This window comes from Rattus rattus, chromosome 8 (assembly GCF_011064425.1).
Source record: "Rattus rattus isolate New Zealand chromosome 8, Rrattus_CSIRO_v1, whole genome shotgun sequence".
Lineage (NCBI taxonomy): Eukaryota > Metazoa > Chordata > Mammalia > Rodentia > Muridae > Rattus > Rattus rattus.
In genome coordinates, this window is record NC_046161.1 from 97045588 (window position 1) to 97065546 (window position 19959).

Below are 19959 nucleotides of genomic sequence, written 5' to 3' on the forward strand. Positions count from 1 at the left end.
TATGTGATGGCTTCATGAATACTTGTCCCTAAGTCAGTCTGTAGCTACAGCCATGAGCAATTCCAAGGCAGTTGTCTTATTTATAAACCATTGCGGGTTCATCGTTTCTGTGTCCTGTATCCCTACCTGTGATCCCGCATCACCCCTTTCTCCTCTTCTTCCAGGAATCCCACTGTCACCCTAGAAAATGGAGAAGGGAAAACTCAGTTCTCATCTCCACGAGAGCCAGCTGAGGAGGGTGTCAGCGGTGAAAGGCCAGCACTGTACCTGTTCTCCATTTAATCCGTCAAGCCCATCTTCCCCAACTTCACCCTGCAGAGGCAGATGTGATTAGAACACAGTACATCTGTCAGGCACCAAAACCAAAACCAAAAGCAGTCTCGGGGTTTATGCGTTGAGCAACAGCCTCTGTTAGGTGACACCTGGGTAACGTTGAAGGTCAGTTTCAGTATCAGAAGCTGCCATAACGAACGGAGCCTGCCCGCAAGGAGAGGCAGAGGTAAAACGTAAAGACAACTTTGAGTTCAGATTACCCCAGTCAGAACGCCAAATACCAGTAAGACGATGGACAACAAACACCAGAAGGGGATGATGGGAAAGGGAGCCTCATTCGCTGCTTCTGGGATTGCCAACTGCTGCGGTCACTGTGGAAATCCACGTGGAGAACTATGGAAAGGCTAAAAATAAATCTACCATATGCTACCCAGCTACACCACCTTGGTGCGTGCTCCAAGGACTGGACATCAAACTCCACAGCTACTAGACCAGCCATGCTTACAACTAGGGGAGAGAAACAACGTAAATGTCCTTCAGCTGACAAACTGATAATGGAACTGTGGCGCGTACACACTGTGGAATTCCATTCAGCTAGAAAGACGAATGACAGCATGAACTGACGGGACTAGCAGAGACCTTTAGCGAGTGAGCTAACCCGGATCCAGAAAGGAAAATACTGTGTGTTCTCTGTCACTGGAGGCTCCCCACTCAGAGTGACTACAGGACCCAGGAGAGTAGAATGGGACATTGCCAGGATAGGGAGGTTGAGGAGCAGGAGGGCAATAGCAGGGTCTAAGCGATCTGATTAGGGAAACGGGAGCAAAGGATGTGGCTCCTTAGGGAGGGGGAGGAAGGCAAATACAGAAGGCGGGAGGGAGGGCAAAGAGGGGAGCTGGGCACAAGGCATCCAATAGGGGAAATGGGCAAAGGGAGGCGCTGTAGGGAGGGGTAGGAAAGAAAATCCAGAAGGAGGAGGGAAGTGGGTAAAATACCAATATGGATGTCTGCTAAAGCCTTAAGGAATCATTAACTATTTACCAAGATGACCCTATAATGCATGTGATTCAGTGAATAAATATAAACATATAGTTTTGGTGAACTTTTCTTACCTGGGCTGACAATGAAAGAGCTGAAGACCACCTAAAAATAAACCTAATACCAGATACAAGAAGCCTTCTTTTGAATTATTGGCCAGGGCTGTCCAGAAGACCCCAAATGTACAGCCTATTGCTATTGTCCCTGACTGCTCCCCAGAGGTGGAAGGTAAGTCCCTATTGACTCCATCCATCTCAGACCCAGAGCCCAGAGACTCAGAACTGGAATTGACCTGAATGCATCCTCCCTGAGGACTAGCCTTCATGGTTCCAGAAGGTACCGTGTAAGCTTCCAAAGAAGGGAGGCAACCAACTGTCCTTGCCAGCTATGATGCCTGGGAACCACCATGGCCAGCATGGCACGAGACTCCTAAGGGTGCAGTAGTGGCATTGTATACCTTGGTGGTAACCAACAGCTCCATAACTGTACTTAAGACTTGCTCAGCAAAAATGAAAACATGGTACTTGAAACCTAGCCAGACTCAGTGCTAGTGAAGTCATGGATCTTGGTGGAGAACCCACAATGTTACTAACCCAGCAACCCCCAAATACTAGTCTAAACATCTGTCCTCATACCCCAGGTAAATATACTCCCTGCACCTCCCCCATATCAAAGAAACTTCTCTTGTGGCAACAGACAGAGGCAGAAGACAGGGGCCAGTACAGAAAGTCACAACCAATCAAAATGCAGAGTTTGGGTGCATAGTCATAATGGATACACCTACAAAACACTCCTGCACTTAAGGCCTAGGGAACATCGTCAGAGAAGGGAAAGGGGGATGTGAGAGCCAGGACGTTGGGGAGTTTGCTGTGAGATTGTGTCTCCTAGCAACATCAGAAGCTACACTCAAAGTCTCACCAACATGACTTCGTAAACATGAGTTAAAGCAGGGTAAGGGCAATAGAAATGTCAGGGTGAATGGGAAGAGTCCGCAGTCCTACACAAAGAACTGTAGTCAACTAAGAATTTGAGCAGGAGAAATAGTCTTCCCCAGGGAAGGGCACATCAACTGCTCATTCAACATTAAACAGTCAACTCTGAAAACATATATACAAGGGACGTTATACAGACTGAGCAGGCTATATTTACATACATGTACATATAGGCCTGCAACAACAATTAACAACAACAAAAAAAGAGGCCGTGGATTTGAAAGAGAAAAAGGAGCATTATATGAGAGGGTTTGGATGGAAGAAAGGGAAGGAGAAATACTGTAATTAGAATCTCAAACAGTTTTTTTTTTTGAAAAAACTAAATGAAACAAAAAACAAAAAACAAACAAAAGGAAAGCTAACAGTGGCTGCACTTGTAGCATCCTCTAATGATATTTTAGAAAAAGAAACAAAAAAAAAATGAAGCTCAAAGTTTTCTGGATAACTGAGGGGTGAATAAGGGCCATACCTCTTCTCCGCTGAGTCCTCGGGCTCCCTGAAGACAGAAAGGATGGCAGTGTGAGTGTAGGAAATTCAGTGGCTACCAGGATGGATCACAGTGTAGCATTGCGGGGTCCTACAGAGTCCTTACCTTGGGCCCTTTGGCACCTAAGCATCCCTTTGTACCTTGCTCTCCCATTGGTCCCAAGGCTCCTCTTTCTCCCTGAGGAAAAGCAGAAAAATCACAGATCCAGATCAGTGTGTCCTGTTAGGATCTGGGATCTGTCCTGGATACTTGACAAGGTTTTTTTGGGCTTTGTTTTGTTTTTAAGAAAACAGCTGTCTGTTCATGACTTACATTCCGGGACTCTAGCCTACAAAAACAAAGAATGAAAGTAAATCAGATCTACAATGATGACAACCCTTTGCTCTGGATGCCACCTGCATACTGCCTGCACGGAGTTTCCCTTTCTCCATGTGGCCACCACACTACTGCCTTTCAATCTCCTTACCATGTGCGCTCATCCTGCCCTAGGCTAAGATTCAGGACTCTTTGCCCGGTCCCTAGGACTTTAAGACTTTGACCCATGACCTCAGTCTGAGCGTCATCCACGATGCTGCCTGATCATCCCACTCCTATGCTCACCCTCACTCACTGTCCATAGCTAGACAGCAGCGAGTCTTCTCCAGGGGACTTCTGCAGTGCCCAGCCACACTGACTATGTGCCATTCTGCCAATTCCCAATCTCAGTCCTTTGACGCCATTGTTACTTTGAACACACGGTTTCCCTTTCGTAGTAGAATAGGATTTCCTACACACTTTACCCGGAGGAACTCCTTGTTATCCTTCACGTGTCTGCCCAAGTGTTGCCCATTGTTTCGTAACCTTTCCTTCCCAGGGTCAACTCCGACCGGGTTGGTCTTCTAGCCATTAGGTTCCTATTCTTGCTCAACCGTCAACTCCCTGTGCCTCCAGCACGGCCATGTGCAGAACAGCTGGACACTTTCCTTGTTTGTCTTTCTAGTGTGGAAAGGTCCCTAAGGTGGGGGCTGGGTATCTTTCTTCTGTATATTTTTTCCTCATTTCTGGGGTGCTCACACTGGTAGTGTACTTTTTTTTTTCCTTTGGTAAACAATGAAGTAACCATTAAGAAGCTTAAATGTGTGTTGTCAAATGAATGCAGGACTGGATGCATAGAAGGAAAAAAGGAAGAGAAAAGGGGGAGAAAAGGGGAAAGGGAAGAGGGAAAAAAGGGAGGAGAGAGGGGAAGGGGAAGAGGAGGGGAGAGGGAAAGGGGAAGAGGGGAGAGGGGGAAGAGGGAGGAGGAGAGAGGGGAGGGGGAAGGGGAGGAGAGAGGAGAGGGGGAAGAGGGAGGAAGGGGCAGAAGGAGGAGAGGGAGGGAAGAAGAGGGGAGGGGGAAGAGGGAGGGAGGAGGGATGGGGGGGAGAGAGGAGGGGGGAAAGAGGGGAGGGGGGGGGGAAAGAGGGGAGGGAGGGGGGAAAGAGGGAAGGGAGGGGGGAAAAAGGGGAGGGGAGGGGGAAGAAGGGGGAGGGGAGGGGGAAGAGAGGGGGGAAGAGGGAGGGAGGGGGAGAAGGAGGAGAGAGGGAGGGAAGAGAGAGGGGAGGGGGAAGAGGAAGGGAGGAGAGAGGAAAGGGGGAAGAGGAGGGAAGAGAGAGGGGGAAGGGGAAGGAAGGAGGAGAGAGGGAAGGGGAAGAGGGAGGAGAGAGGAGGAGAGAGGGAAGGGAAGAGGAGGAGGAGAGAGGAAAGGGGAAGAGGGAGGAGAGGGAGGAGAGAGGGGAAGGGGAAGAGGAGGAGAGGAGAGGGAAGGGGGAGGAGGGGAGAGGGAGGAGAGGGGAAGGGGAAGAGGGAGGAGAGGAGAGAGGGAGGAGGAGAGAGGGAAGAGGGAAGAGGGAAGAGGAGGAGAGGGAGAGGGAGGAGGAGAGAGGGAAGGGAAGAGGGAGGGGAGGAGGAGGGGAAGAAAGGGAAGAGGAGAAGAGAGGAGAGGGGAAGAGAGGGGAGGGGAGGGGAGGAGAGGAGAGGAGGGAGGAGAGAGGGAAGGGGAGAGGGGAAAGGGAAGAGGGAGGGAGGAGAGAGGAAGAGGGAGGAAGGAGGAAGGGTTTCTGATAAATTATGTGGTGCATTGGTTTAATTACTAAATGACCTGGGCGAATGTCAGGGCTGTGGCTCCTACGGCAGGGATACTACCTTTCACATAGGCCACTGTGGAGTGGAGGTGGGTAAGTCAGAGCAAGGCAGTAGAGTAAGGACCTCTAAGGAGAGTGTTTTCCAGCACGGGAAGAGTCAGGAACGACCCAAGAAGCTGCATCTGAATCCTCAGAGTCTGGTCTTTGTTCCCCTTCTCTTGTTTGTAGGGATAGGTGAGCTGTAAAGGTCTTGACTTACAGCAATGCCCTCTTCTCCCAGGTAGCCTTCACTGCCTTTAAATCCTGGGGGTCCCTGGAAGAAAGGAAAGAGGAGAAAATGTGAGCTCCACAGACTGCGAAGTGAGTTCTCAGGGCAGGTCCATCGCCTTGAGGTTAGAGTTCATATGCAACGGAAGAGTTCGAAAATGCCCCCGGCGTTCCAAACCTCAAGCTAGTGGCGTTTATACAAACAAAAAGGAATTTCCACACAAGCATCCAGATATTCATGTGCACACATGGGGGGCGGGGACTGTGGGTGTGGATGTGTGAGCACATGTGTGTGAATACGTGTGTGCATATGAGCATATGCATGTATGTATGTGGGGTGGTAGCTGGTATGTATATGCATAAGTGTGAACACATAACATGTGCACACATGTGTACACCTGTGATAGCACACTGACCCTCACTGTCTTCAGGAATAGCAATGGAGTTGACATTCCTCTCTAAGCAAAATATATTCATTCTTGGCAGACTAGAATTATTCTCTTCTCATCAAAATAACCCTTTCTTTTTTAAGACCTACTGCTATACATAGAAAACCAGGCCACACACATTTCTTTCTATTCTGGTTTTTGATACATTTTTAAATTCTAGTATCCTCCTTCCATGAAGTCTAAGCATTCCAGAAATAATTAATTCAAAGTTTTCTACAGCGTCAGAGCTCTGGTGATGGGGGAGCAATACGGCACCGTGGTCACAAATTCAACCCATATGTACGGTAGCAGTATTAAGATCATTCAGTGTGTCCCATTGTGAGTTTGGACATATTTGAACATGTCCTAACCCCTGAAGTAGAATTTTTATGCAAGAATATAAAAATGTTCCCTACTTAGGAAATAAATGAATTAGTGTTATAAATAAAAAAAACTATCTGGCCCACTTCTGTATGTATGTCTAGGGGTGGTGACACTGTCACAATTTGCTCTAGGGTAGAGTGACCTGAGTTTGATTTTCAGCAGACTATACACAATATTGACTTGATTTTAATGTCACTGCCGAGATCAAAAGGGGAAACTGAAGTGGGTCACTGGTGTGGAGGAAGCTTTCATCATTCAGCATCGCTTGGTTTTCCTGTGTTACCAATGCTGCTTGAGCACTGGGCTCATCAAACGTCCTGATGACAATGTCTCTTGAAACCCCTTGAGGAACTTTCAGACAATTCTAATGTAGGAGACCAAGGAAAATGGCAACTATCTAGTCTCACGTGGAAAAAGGGTATCACATTACATGGTCAGCTTCCTCCAGGCAAAACCTCTCTATTTCCATCCCAGCTCATATCTGAAAGGCATGCTACGGTTCAAATAGTGGGAGTTGTAAGTCTGAGATAAAGTCACCTTTTTCCCTGCTGAGCCTGGATCCCCCATGGCACCGTCCCATCCTGTGCACTTGCAGAGCAAACAGCAGCAGGTCCTCTCTGCAACATTGATCTTGGGGGAACATGAGGATAGTTATTCAGTGGCACTGATCCCCAAATCCCACGCATAAACTCCACTGTGGGCTCACAGTGGCAGAAGCCTTCTTATCATCGCTAAGAGGTCTCCTTCCACTTTTGAGTCCTGCTGTCTACCCTGTGAGGAATTCCTGATCAACCCACAAGTGCTCCACCTCTGCAGATGGCGTCCTTTCCGCCATGACCAGCTCACTACATACTAATTATTAACGGGGTTGCCTCTTGTCAACACACCTCACCCTAGCTTTTGCTCATTGTTGATTACCCTATGTATTCTGCCCCTTGGGCTTTGTTCGGTAAAATGAAGGCATGCTGTAGTCTCATGGCTCCATTTGTAAAATCTTAGCTTGTCAGTAGCGTTAGACTGTGTACTTTGAAACGCTGCTTGGAAAAGCCTCCCCTGGAAACACATCTAGGAGAGTTCTGATGTGATTTTGGAAATATCAGGTACATGCCAACATTTTAGAGCCATTTGCTACAGAGAGTGTGAGCATGAGAATATTCTCTTTACGTGATGGCCAAAACAAAATTATGTATTTAGAATATGAATTTCACTCTGGACTTACTTTGATATTTCCTGAATAGCTAACATAGCTCACTCTATCTATCTATCGATCGATCTATCTATCTATCTATCTATCTATCACTATCTATCTATCACTCTATCTATCATCTATCAATCTGTCAATCTATCTATCAATCTATCAATCTGTCTATCTATCTATCAATCTATCATCTATCTAATTTATTTTTGCGAACAACCCAGCAGACTCAGTTTTAGGACAATTCGGCTCGCAGTAAATGCTACCCTTCATTTCTACAGGTAAAGAATAGCCCTTCATCAGAAAGTGTTCTGATAATACTGAGTCAAGATTCTGTGAATTATAAACAAATTAATTCCAACTCATCACTGTAAAATCAGTAACATGCCAAGACCTGTTAGTGCTCACACCCAAGCTTGATTCTTTGTAAATTTCTGAAATAACATGGTAAAGACATCTTTTCTAGTTGTGAGGTTGGAAAAACAGAACAAAAGCATAAGGGTCTAGCAGTGTGGAGACAACCCAAGGAAACCCCTCACTCATAAAGTCTGCCACTGAGGCCCCTGATGTCTAGCTCCTCCCCCACACTTCTAGCAGGCTTTGTTTCTCTGCTTGAACTCCATGGTGAGTGGCGGTCATTCACAGGCTGAGCTGGAGAGGAAGTACACTTTGAACATCAGAGGCACCATGAACTGTGATGCTCAGAGCCCCATGGAACCTGAGAACCTGCTGGCCTGGGGGCACCGGGCCTGTCCCTAACTCAGGGTCATTTGGTACACTGGCCTCGTGGGTTGATCTGGCCAACGTGGTGCTATTTTCCTCTTTATTCTTCCTTTTGCCATTTCTTCCAGCCCAAGAGTATCTGTCAAACATGCTTTGACCCACTGAACTACATAATCCTTAAAGCACCACATTCTTAGACTGTCCAAGTTCATAAAGGCCCATCTCGTCTTTACTTAAAAGGTCAGTATTAGTTCAAGTCCATCCTCACCAATATTAAACCTGTATACAAGACAATCAAAGGCTTAAACTTTAGGAGGTAAGGCTCCAGCCCGATGGGGGGGCATTTACTTGAACCCTCCAGCCTTTTCTGAGTAACTTACTAGTTGCTTTGACAGGTGACTCCCAAGGTTCCCCATTCCGATTGTGAACTGTGTTCTGTACCCAAATCCTTTCCCAAATTCAATGTAGAGAAGGTCAGCCAGGTCACTGGAATCGGCAGCTCCGTCCACAGCGATGGTTATGAGGGCATTCAGGCCTGTTCAACACATTCCCCAGGTGAAGTGGGCTCTTAAATCATCCAGCACGCTTAAACCGTTAGCCTCAGTGGACAGCTTCTTTCTGTTGTCTACGTCCTCTAATCCCATGATGCAATGCCAGTAAATGATAGCACAATATTAATGAATTAAACTGGGGGTGCAATAGCAGGATTTCAGAGATTATTGATTAAAATGAGACAGTGAGTTAACCAAAGGTCTGTCCACACGGCTTGCAGAATTTTCTCAGAATCCACACATCAAGAAAGTGAATGCTCTTTTTGTTTTTCCCCTTTGTGGAGGGTTACTCAAGCCACCAATCAGAATCACCTAGGAGCTTTCTCAGAAATACAGACTTTCCTGGGATAGACACGCGTATTGACTGGCATCTTTCAATAAAATAAAGAATCACATGGGAAGATGATCAAGTCAAAAGAGAAATAGGGGATCTTAGGCCTTCGTCCATATGTACTAAACCTGAATGTCTGTTTACACAAACCTCCCAGGCAGAGCAATTGCCTGGCATGTGTGACGCCTGGATTCAAGCCCCAGCATTGTGCACAGAAACAAATGTATAAACAGAAACAGAAGTGTGTGTTTAAGGGCAGGAGAGACGACTCAGCAGTTTAGAGCACTTGCTGTTCTTGCAGAGGACCTGGGCTTGGTGGCTGGCACCCAAGTGGTGCCTTGACCTCACCTGTAATGCAGCTCCTCTTCTGGTCCCTGAAGACTCCTGCACACATGTGCTACACATGAACTAAAAGCAGGCACACACAAATACATGAAAGGCAGGGGCTTTCAATGACCTCATAAGGAACCGTTGCTACAGTTGTAACTTTTAGTAGAAGCAGATGTTAATCACTGAGAGCAGCATCTCATACGCCTTGGAATTTTATAGATCAGAATATCTCAAATAAAGTTTACGGCTTAGGGTAGGGTTGCCAGTGACTGCTTTTGAAAACTAGGTATGAGGTAGCCCTGGCATTCACCCTACATAACAGTTACATTAGCTTTCTTTCATAACTGCGGTGTGCCTGGGAGACAGCTAAATGATGCTTCATCTTGGTCTATAGATATGATTCAAATCAGATTTTACTTTACAGAGAAAAGAACTGAGGCTTAGAGAACGGAGGCTCTTGACTGACTGGTCTTCTCAGGTTTTCATCCAGAGCCTGATTCCAAAGCCTTACACTCAAGGACACTTTAGCAGAAAGGAACGGAAGGCATAATCACACAACCAAGGGCAACCCTGCACTTTCCTCATCCTCCTATGGTTGCACGAGACACACTGGATGGGATTTGGAGACCTAAATACCAAAGCAGATAAGGAAATAGTCAAGGGCTCTCCCAGAGTCAAAGTCCCTTCTTAGGTAAGTTCAGATGCTGTGGTTTGAATGAAGAGAATAGGGGAGTGAGGTTGGGCATGCAGGGGTGGATTCGATTGGAGGAGAGGCTGATACAGTGGTTAACCAAAGGAAAGGAAGGAAGAAAGGTTTAAGTTGGATGGCCAGCTCATTCTGGTTTGCCCGAGACTTTTCTGATGTTAGTCCTGTAAAAGTCCTGCCCTGTCGCAGACAAACTAGCATAATCGGTCGGTCACCCTTCTAAACTAAGAAGGGGGAAGAGAAGAATGAGTCCAGAGGTGGGCTGGGACAGCGATGCTATGCGGAGGAGTTGAGCATTACCGACGAGGGAGGCATACTCACAGATCTATTTATAAAAGAAAAGTACTGTCACATCTGTTTTTCCTTAGGAACTTCAGGAAGTGTAAAAATGTGAGCATTACAAGATCCATGGGACCCTGACATGCAGGGAAATTGCACAGAACCATCATTTATGGTCGTGATTCTCAGAATTGGAGTATTCAGTCATGCTCCCTCCAGACTCACTCACTACATGAGTCACAGCCTTCAGTGCAACGTCTTCGGTCGCTAGAAACGAATCAAGGCAGAAAAACCTTCAAAAGTGGTGGGAAGAAAGAACCACTTCATAAGGAAATTCCAGGGCATTTGACTTTGAAAACTTAACGAACAAATTCAAACCCCAATTTACATGTATAAATTATAGAGCCACACACTACCGATAATTCTTTTCTCCTCTCTTCTTGTTGCATGAGGACTGCCTAGTGTTTATGACAGTATGTGATCTTGAACTAAAACAGTCTCCTAGGTTAAGAGATCATCAATGGAACACAACACACACACACACACACACACACACACACACACACACACACACACGGTTCCTTCAGTGGTTAACTGAAGGAAAGAAAGGAAGGAACACACATATATATGAAGCATCCAGGGACAGGGGTACCTTCTTGTCCATGTTGAGATCTATGTGATACTTTTCAAAGGATACTACTGCCACCATTCCTTTATCCCTTTCTCAAAGATTCTAAACTTCTGAGGAATACACACACACGCACACACTGAAGTCAATACAGATTTTCCTGGAAGATGCAGACAGAATGGTCTTAGAACTCTAGACATTCTGAAATGTTTCCTAGAAGACACTAACACCATGAGCAAAAAATAATATCGGCCCCCCAACGCATACACAAAGGGCTGAAGTAATTAAAATCTGGAGGATGACAACAAAATTGTCTCCTCAAACCAGGTGCCTCAAAGCCTGTCCTCAATGTTAATTAAAATCTATTTAGAGCGCATAAACAAAGACCAAGATTTGATAGAATGAAGAGCAGGCAGTTTTGGCCGATAAAGGGTTAAATAAAAGCCTCTGCCTTATGACTGTAAATCCAGAGAACTCTGCAATTTGTTTAAGGTTGAGGAGAGAACTCAACAGAAGACACAGATTCTGGAGAGGCAGGTATTCTAGAGCAGGCTCCCAGAAGCAGAGCCTGCGGTAAGGGTTTGGACACAAGCAATGTGTTGAAAAGTGCTCAGAAGAGAAGGAAAGACGTTAAAGGAAAGACGGCAGGGCAGGATATGAACAACCCCCTAGTTTTGAATTTGACCTCGGAGAGTTCTGGAGCATAAATGCTGCCCTGGTGTCACTTGAGACCAGGATCGGATGATCTTTGTGTGCTCAGCGGTGATGTGGGGAGCAACTTTCCAATGGTGATTCCTCAGAGAACACACAGCTCTGAGTGACTGGCAGTGGGTGATCCTGTCAGCAGAGGAATGGGAGAGCAGCAGTACCCACTTACACGGGAGACCGGTCCCACGCTAGTCAAGTCGGAACACATGGTTGCTTTTTGCCTCTACTGACCTATATTTTAATTGGACCCAACAACAAGTCAGACCGGCTGTTGGTTCTAAAAGCCAGATGCCTGGCTCCAGAGCTCTGAGACTGTCACAAGTATCACGGTTGGTTCTTTTGTGCTCTGAAGGAAGGAACTAATTATAAAACCCAACACCCAAGGCAATTTGTCCAAAAAAAAAAAAATGCTTGCAAGTCTGGAAATGGTTAGTGTTAGGAGACGTCTTCCAATCATCATGTTTCTTGGTCCAAGAGGCTCTTCCTGTTCACTCACATGTGACAAAGTAGCAGCGTTAAACACGGGGTGAGACAGGCAGGCACCCCCTCCAATAAAGGTTCTGAAGAGCAAATCCAGTAAGAGGAGGTGAAGCAAGGGCCGTAGTCTGTGTCCTACTTTAGACACATGGACCAGGAAGGCATCCTGAGAGGACCTCTTCTCTACTGAGACCATAGGGCAGAGAAAGACCAGAGTCAGTAAGAAATTCAGGGGTTGGTAGGGCACCTGGAAATAATGCAGCCAGCGTTGACCTCTGAGATTATAAAGTTAATAAGCAGCCAGGCACGGTGGCTCATTCTGTGATCCCAACACCCAAGAAGCTGAAAGAGGATGCCTTGAGTTTGAGACCCTAGGAAGGTCCCGAATAGCCTGGGGTACAAAGTAAAACCCTACTTATGTAAGTAAACGCTTAACCCCATTCCTCCCCTCCCCCACGTTCAGTACCTTCCTTTCTGAGTTCATCAGATTTCTGTTCAAGTTTTTCAACGCCGTCATCCAATCCATCTGAAAACAGAAGGACCACCTAGGGTAGGTTTTAGAAAAATGAGGGGGGAAAAAAAGTTAGCAACAAATTCACTGAAAACCGCAGACCAGCACACAAACTAGAGCCTTATTACCTTCCCTCGAGCAGCGGACTTGTTCTGAAACGTATCCCACAGAGAACTCAGCAGGTTTGCGTCTAGGCGAGATGGGCCGTTCACTGTCACACCCTGCAGGCTGCTCAGTATGTTCTCACTGTAGATCTCAAACTTGGAAGGGTATCTCTCCATAGCATTCGTCACTTGAAAAGCTATGCTCACCTGAGTCTCTGTGCCCACCTCACAGCTTACCCCATTGAGGGAGCTGATGGCACGTAAGAGGTCTTGGAGGTAGGTCCCCATCCAAGGCTGACCTTCGAGCAAAGTCTGCCCTCTCCGCTGACTTGAGATATCGAATCCAACCACCACATCCACGAAACAATCTAGGATTCAAGGAGACAGTGAATCTTGTTAGATTAACATCACATTGATGGGATTCTGATGCATGCCTGAGTCTAGGGACCAAGAAGTCTTATTTCCATTCTAGCCATAAAGTAGAAAGCAGGGGAAAACATGGACCAGGAAAGCCACACACCCATTCTTCTACAACCTATAGAGTATAAACTTGCTTCGGCTGGCATAATCTGGACGATTCTCTGACAACTAAAGGGCTAAATGATTCTATTCGAGCCATTACAAATACACTGTAATATGTTCTGTCTCTAAAGTATCCCTAGGCACCTTGTGGATGCAGTGACATTCTAAAACACATTCATATAAGCACTACTTAACAGCTGAGGTCATTGACAAATGTTAAATTATAATGGGAATGAGAGAAAAGTAAAAACATTGGAACAGAGAAAAGTCATTTAGAATCAAAAAAAGTCACAGAAAAGTTTTGATCAATTTTCTTTCTAGAAGCATGGGTCAATTTGGACTGCCTTTAACATCCACTCAGAGAGGAAGTCGATGGTTTAAAAAAAAAATCGTTTAGATCTTGCTTTAAGTCCTACAGGTGAAGAGGAGACTGGTGATCCAATTATCCAACTTGTCTGTGTCAGAGATGGCACTGCCTTTGGGAGCTCCGTCAGTGGGGGAGCAGAACACTGCCATTTGGGGTTCTAGAGACTTAGAGCAGAGACGTGTAGCATGTAAAGGTCTTTGCTGTTGCCTTATGAACTCCTGGGAAGTTTCAGCATTGAAGACACTGGGATGGGCTTAGTATTTATGCTGAGTGCCCTAAAGGCCGATAATTCGAGAGGGATAAAAGTCTTACAGCACACAGGCTCTTCTTTCAAGAACGTCTAAGCTGCTAAACTCACTTCAACCTTCGCCTCCTCCTTCTCAACACATGTGGCTTGCTTGGTACAATAAAAAATGCCTGGCTTAACTCAGCAATTTTCAGATGTGCGCTCGCGCGCTCCCTCTCTCTCTGTGTAAATCTGCAGGTCCTGTGTGTGTGTGTGTGTGTGTGTGTGTGTGTGTGTGTGTGTGTGTGTGTGTGTGACAGAGAGAGAGAGAGAGTCTGTGGGTCCTTGTGTGTGTGTGTGTGTGTCTGTGTGTGTGTGTCTGTGTGTGTGTGTCTGTGGGTCCTTGTGTGTGTGTGTGTGTGTGTGTGTGTGTGTGAGAGAGAGTCTGTGGGTCCTTGTGTGTGTGTGTGTGTGTGAGAGAGTCTGTGGGTCCTTGTGTGTGTGTGTGTGTGTGTGTGTGTGTGTGTGTGTGTGTATAGGGATGCTTCTTCATGCCGTCTCCCACATACATTGTTCAGTTGGATATTTTTAAGTCTCTGAAGCAACAACAAAACCAAGTTAAATGCTTAAAACAAAGGTTGGTGACTTGAGTCTTTTCTTTTTAAGATAAGATCTCAGTGTAGAAAAGGGAAAGCCTTACTTGATCATCAATTTCACCCAGAGATTTAATGTTGTCAAAAAGTCTAGAAGACTGGCCTTCTACTTTGCTGTATTTGACCGTCTTTCTTCTTGGCTACTCAGAAAGTGAGACAGGGGCAGATGCAGGACGCATCAGAAATCAGCATCCACCTTTTCTAGAACTTGTGTGTCCACTTCTCCTCTGTAGACCAACAGTACTTTTATCCATCGACAGAAAACCAGGTGACCAAGCCACCCCACTGCCAATTTGGAAAGGCACATCCACCAGCAGCGGTGTTGTTAGGACACCAACAGACCCTGGAATTGTTCCCTACACAGACTGAGCCTTTAAAACATTTCATCTAGATGCCAAAAACGCAATCTAAATTCCTCATGTCTAATTAAAATTGGCAAATGATTCCACAACATGATCAAAGGGAGACAAGTTGGTGAGGAAGCCCAGGCCGAGCAGACACATGCCTAAATGTAGTGCCGGACAAGGCGGAGCTGGAAAGAGCGCTTGCGCGTTGGCTTTGAAGGCTCCAAGGACGGATGTGCCTGAGAACTTTGGGAGCCCAATGCTGTGCTTCACAGGAAATCTGCCAGTGGTGACTCAAATTCACTGGAGGTGGGGGTAGTTTGAGAAGTGAGCCAGGGAGAACGATAAGGTTGTTTTTCAAGTAGGTCATGAAGAATTAAACTAGGGTCTGGGCTGAGAATAGAGTAGGAGCGGTGAAAGCAAAGGATATTAGGAAAGCAGCCACGGCAGGGGCAATGGGGTGGGGATGGGACAGCAAAGGGAAGAGCGCCTCAAGCGGGCGCGGTCTTCTAGTGGCCACCTGCAAATCAGGGCGGAGCTTGGAGGAGGGGAGACAGGTGCTTCAGTCCTCCCTGAGTTGGGCAAATCTTTTATCCTCTTGAGAGATTTCTTTCCTTGACCACAAAAATCGAGAGCTTATAGGTCTCAAAATAAAAATATAAAGGACCAATTGGATGACACAGGGCCTGCCCTACCACAACCATCGGGCCCTTTTATTTGTTAAGAATTGACAGCGTATTCTTAGTATTAATACTGAGAAGTCCTGGGAACCAGAGGGATCAAGGACAGCAGAAAGCAGTCTACAGAATCAACTAACAGGGCTCCTAGAAGCTCATAGAGACTGAAAGGGCAACCTGCATGCCTGCTGTGGTTGTTTAGCTTGGGGATTTTGTGGGGCTCCCAACGGAAAGAGTGGGGGTACCTCTGACTCTTCTGCCTGTTTGTGGGATCTTTTTCCTTCTCCTGGGTTTATCCTTAGTCTTTCTGACATCCTCCCCCCCCTCCCCCGAGCTGAGGACCGTACCCAGGGCCGTGCGCTTGCAAGCGCTCTAACCACTGAGCTAAATCCCCAACCCATATCCTTAGTCTTATTGTATATTGTTATGCTGTTTTGGTTGATATCCCTAGAAGGGGGTATATCCCTTCTTTTTCTAAAGAGAAATGGAGAAGTGGATCTGGGAGAGAGGGGATGTGGTGGGGGGGACTGGTGGGTGAGGAGTGAGGGGAATCTATGGTCAACGAACAAGCCAAACAAGTGTAGAGAGCGAAGCCCGGTTAACTTTGAAAGGCACCCATCCGCCGTCTGGCCCCTCCGGTTGGGAGGATTTTATCATTTCAGAAAGGACATCCCATAATATACTTGTGCATCCCCTTGAAGCTTTATCACTGCACATTCCAGCCCCATCAGCTCACAGCTTGACGACAAAAGCCTTCCATTCCTGTTTGCTGGACCGACGGCTAAGTTTCTTATTGCCCTGTTATCTTTTTGTACTCATGAGTGTTTCCTTAGTTTAAAAAAAACATTTATTTATGGGGCACCACATGGGGATGAGGTCAGAGGATTAACTTGCAGCGGCCATTTTTCTCCTGACACCATGTGGGTTCCAGAATGGAGTTCAGTTGTCAGGATTGGGGGCAAGTGCCTCGCCTGGCTGAGCGATCTTGTTGGCATAACAACCGCTTCTTTTAAAAATAGCTCACTACTTGGAGTCAATAGTCCCATTTTTTTAAAAAAAAAAAAAAACTTTCTCAAGCACTCAAGTGGAAATCAAGCTGTTTTAAGATAATTTTCTATCTAATCATTTAAAATCCGTATCTCTTGTGAAATAGAAAATTAATGTAGAAGGGTTGGCTGGAATAATCAGATACATTTCGAAGTTGGAACAGTATCTAAAGCAAGATTGCAGAAAGACGGTGGCCCCTAACCAACTTCCTGACACTCAACCTTTGACCCACCCATTGGGTTCTTACAAAAGCTGGGAGCCTGGAGCTTGGGAAAGTACACTCAGAGAGAGCTATTGACGTACTCTGAGCTTCCTCACACACAAGGAGCAATTTCCTCTTTAGTTTAGGAGGAAGGGGCTTCTCTTCCTTTTGAAGCTACTTGAAACTCAAGTAGCTTCGAGTAACTGGAAAAGTAGCTTTGATTTAACTTAAGTCTGGAAGTTGCAAGAGCCAAGACCCTGGTCACATGTGTTTTCTGTGAAAGAGGGGCCCATTTCTAGGACTGTGAATTCTAGTGTCTATGGGGATAGCTGACTTACCACTGTGGCCCACGGAACAGCTATGAAGGAGCAGTAAAAAGGAACTGTTTCAGGGTCCAAGGGCAAGGGGCAGACACCATCCAGGATCCAGACATCAGTGGATAGACACACTAAAAAGCTGGTTTTGGTAGGAATCCAAGTAGTGGGAAAGAGGATGGGAGATCTTAAAGGATGGTCCCACTCCAGGACTCAGCATTGGCTGTGAGCCACTGTCAGAGCACCAGGGTCTGGGCAGTGCCATCACGTGGAATGCTTCTGTTCTGCACACCCCTCTCTACCCCAGAACATTCGAGAATGGCCAGAGGCCAGGGCCAGCAAGAGAGGAGGGACAAGGCCTGAGAAAAGGGGTAGTTCAAAAGTAAGGGACAGGAACAATGGGGAAAATGTCAACCCCATGTGGCCTTGTCCCTTGTAACAGGTGAGCAGCTCCTGGAAGGCTAGAAGCATAAAATAGCCTTTGGTGGAGCTTAAAGTTTCTAGAGCTACAGGGGAGCAAGCATGTTAATCACCGAGAAGAGGCTCGTTCCTTCCAGTGAGGTGGCCAAGGGGAAGATCCAGCCCTTGGGAATGCATTTAATGAGTTAGTGGTAGGCAAACATTGGAGGGTATCATGGCTGTCTTACCTGTCAACAGGACTACATCTAGAATCAACTAAAACCCAAGCTGCTGGGCATGAAAGAAATTTGTTCTGAATTGAATGATTTGAAGTGAGAAGACCCAGTTTTAATCCCAGCCTTTTGAAGTAGAAAGGACCATCTGGGCAGAACCTTCTGGAGGCAGCCTAGATACAGAACCTGGAAGAAGGAACGTCTCCCTCTCTCTAGCTGGATTCTCTCTCTCTCTCTCTCTCCCCCCCCCCCCCCCCCTCCCCCCCCCCGTGTACACATGTACCTAGAGGTCAGAGGTCAACCATTCATTCCCTTGGGTACCACAGACCTTATTTTTGAGACAGAGTCTCACATGGCCTGGAACTAATTTACTGGGCTAGGCTGACTATGCAGCAAGCCCCAGGGATCCTCCTGACACTGTCTCCAGGCCTGGGATTACAGCCAAGCATCACCACATCTGGCTGTTTTACGTCCTGAGGGGCCAAACTCAAGTCCTTGTGATTGCACACGAGCACTTTACTGACTGACTGTGCTCTCCGGGCCCCAAATGTGGCCATCCTTAGGAAGATAATTATCAACTTCTGTGGTAAAGTCTCAAAGGAAAGGTACAGACCTAGAGATGATCCCTCCCCACCCATATGGGATCATTGCTTGCACCATAGGCCTATTGCCAGGCAACCAAAATCCATCAGACAGCTCATTTTCTCTGTGACAATCTCAGAAAGCAGCTGGATTGTGAACTATGGCCCCTCTCTCTCACTCTTGCATTTTCTAAAGTCAGGCACCTCTATTCACAGAAGAGCCATGCTCCCCCTGGGAGACAGTGCGAATAGAAGCCACAGGGTCTCTATTTCTCTGTTTCTCATTCCACGGTTCACAAAACACACACACTTCATATCTGTGAAAAAAAAAAGTTCAAATTGAAATCCAGAGGCACAAATCTAACTTCTCCCGGAAGCCTCTGGGGGAGGTAAACAGTTGGAGGAAAATGTCAGCGAAGCCAGTGGGGAAATCAAAATGAAGAACTCAATACTTACTGCTCTCACCACCTGAGGTACAGATGTTACGGACGATCCTTTTCTTCACCTTTTTTAGCTCGTCGAAGTTATGCACCGTCAGTTTTTTCTCCGCTGTGCCAGTTATCTGGATCAGCTGCTGGTCATCCACGTCCCCGATGCCCACCGAGTAGATGTCCACACCTTTGTGTCTCAGCTCCTCAGCCGCCTGGGCCACCTCATCTTGGGACCGGCCATCTGTGAGGACCAGCAGCACCTGAGGGGTACCGGCGTTGATCCTGCTGCCCGTGTCTGGCCGAAAGTAATGCTTCACCTTCCTGAGCGCATCTCCAATGTGGGTGTAACCAAAGATCTGCTGGATGGCCTCAATCTGCGTGGATATCTCCTTTTCCCCTGTGACTGTCCCCAGCAGAAACTCTGACCTGTAGCTGTCGCTGAACTGTGCCACTCCTATGCGGACTCTGTTGAGGCTGACATCGAAGTCTTGAACGACTGATGCCAAAAACTCCTTCATCTTCTGGAAGTCATCCGGATGGATGCTGTTTGAACCATCCATGAGGAATACGAGGTCAACTTTTTCAATTTCACAATCTACAGAGAGCAGAGAGGAGAGGAAATGAGATTAAGGCCAGGCGGCTATTCTTTAACCTGTCAGGAGTAAATTAACCGTCGGCAACTCTACAGAAAGAGTGGTTTGAACGAGTTTTCTTATCGCATGCTACTCTCTGTGGTCACATTAACTGGAGGATAAAGAAACACAAATGATCCTTTCAGGAAGACAGCGGGAGTCCTGACCACTAACCCGCCCTGTCCTGTTTCTCTTGGCTCTATCCCTTTGGTTGTTGGCCATTTTCTGTTTTGACAAGCCAGAGGACTGACAACTGCACTACAGAGCAGCTTCTCCCAGCATCTGCCATCGCGTCCTAACCTTTCTAGAAGGCCAGGACAGCAGTAGCACAGCGAACAACATTAACACGTATTCACGTAGAGAATCAAATAGAAGCAGATGGTCTGTACTATTGACTTGGCTTCTCTGGTCCAGTTGGTCCAATAAATTTTTTTTTCTGGTTTATTAGGGAAATTTGTTAAAAGCATGCCTTCGGCTCTGCATCTGACCTTCCCCTTCTATCGGCTTCCTATCTCTGGTGAACATCGGCAAAAATACCAGCTTAAGAAAAAAAGCGTTTTCAAGCACATAGTGCAGTGTTGTTGGACAGAATTCTGTTCCATTGTTGTAGCGGATACAAAACAAACAGAATGAGGGAGGTCGCTGCTAATATAAGTCCTGCCAAGCACGCACTCGTCCGGATCCTTTAACAATACAGGGAGTCCCACCGCTCACTGAATTTCCAGGGTTCCCAACACTGACCCAACTTAATTTTTTAATTTGTGTGTGTGGTATATGTGTGTGTGTACAGTGTGAGTACATATGTCTGTGGGTATGTACA

At 46.6% G+C, this 19959-nt stretch overlaps 1 protein-coding gene across 1 annotated transcript in view; it reads right to left on the reverse strand.

Annotated features, from left to right (window-relative positions):
• Col6a6 (collagen type VI alpha 6 chain) overlaps positions 1-19959 on the reverse strand; it is a 96824-nt gene that overhangs the window by 63346 nt on the left and 13519 nt on the right. Inside the window, exons 7-16 of the mRNA XM_032909852.1 lie at positions 18533-19102; positions 12536-12879; positions 12363-12441; positions 8267-8421; positions 6506-6598; positions 5149-5202; positions 2896-2967; positions 2773-2799; positions 268-312; positions 127-180 (exon numbers count right to left, since the gene is read on the reverse strand). Of these exons, the coding sequence (XP_032765743.1) occupies positions 127-180; positions 268-312; positions 2773-2799; positions 2896-2967; positions 5149-5202; positions 6506-6598; positions 8267-8421; positions 12363-12441; positions 12536-12879; positions 18533-19102 (1493 nt within the window). The remainder of the gene's footprint in view (positions 1-126; positions 181-267; positions 313-2772; positions 2800-2895; positions 2968-5148; positions 5203-6505; positions 6599-8266; positions 8422-12362; positions 12442-12535; positions 12880-18532; positions 19103-19959) is intronic.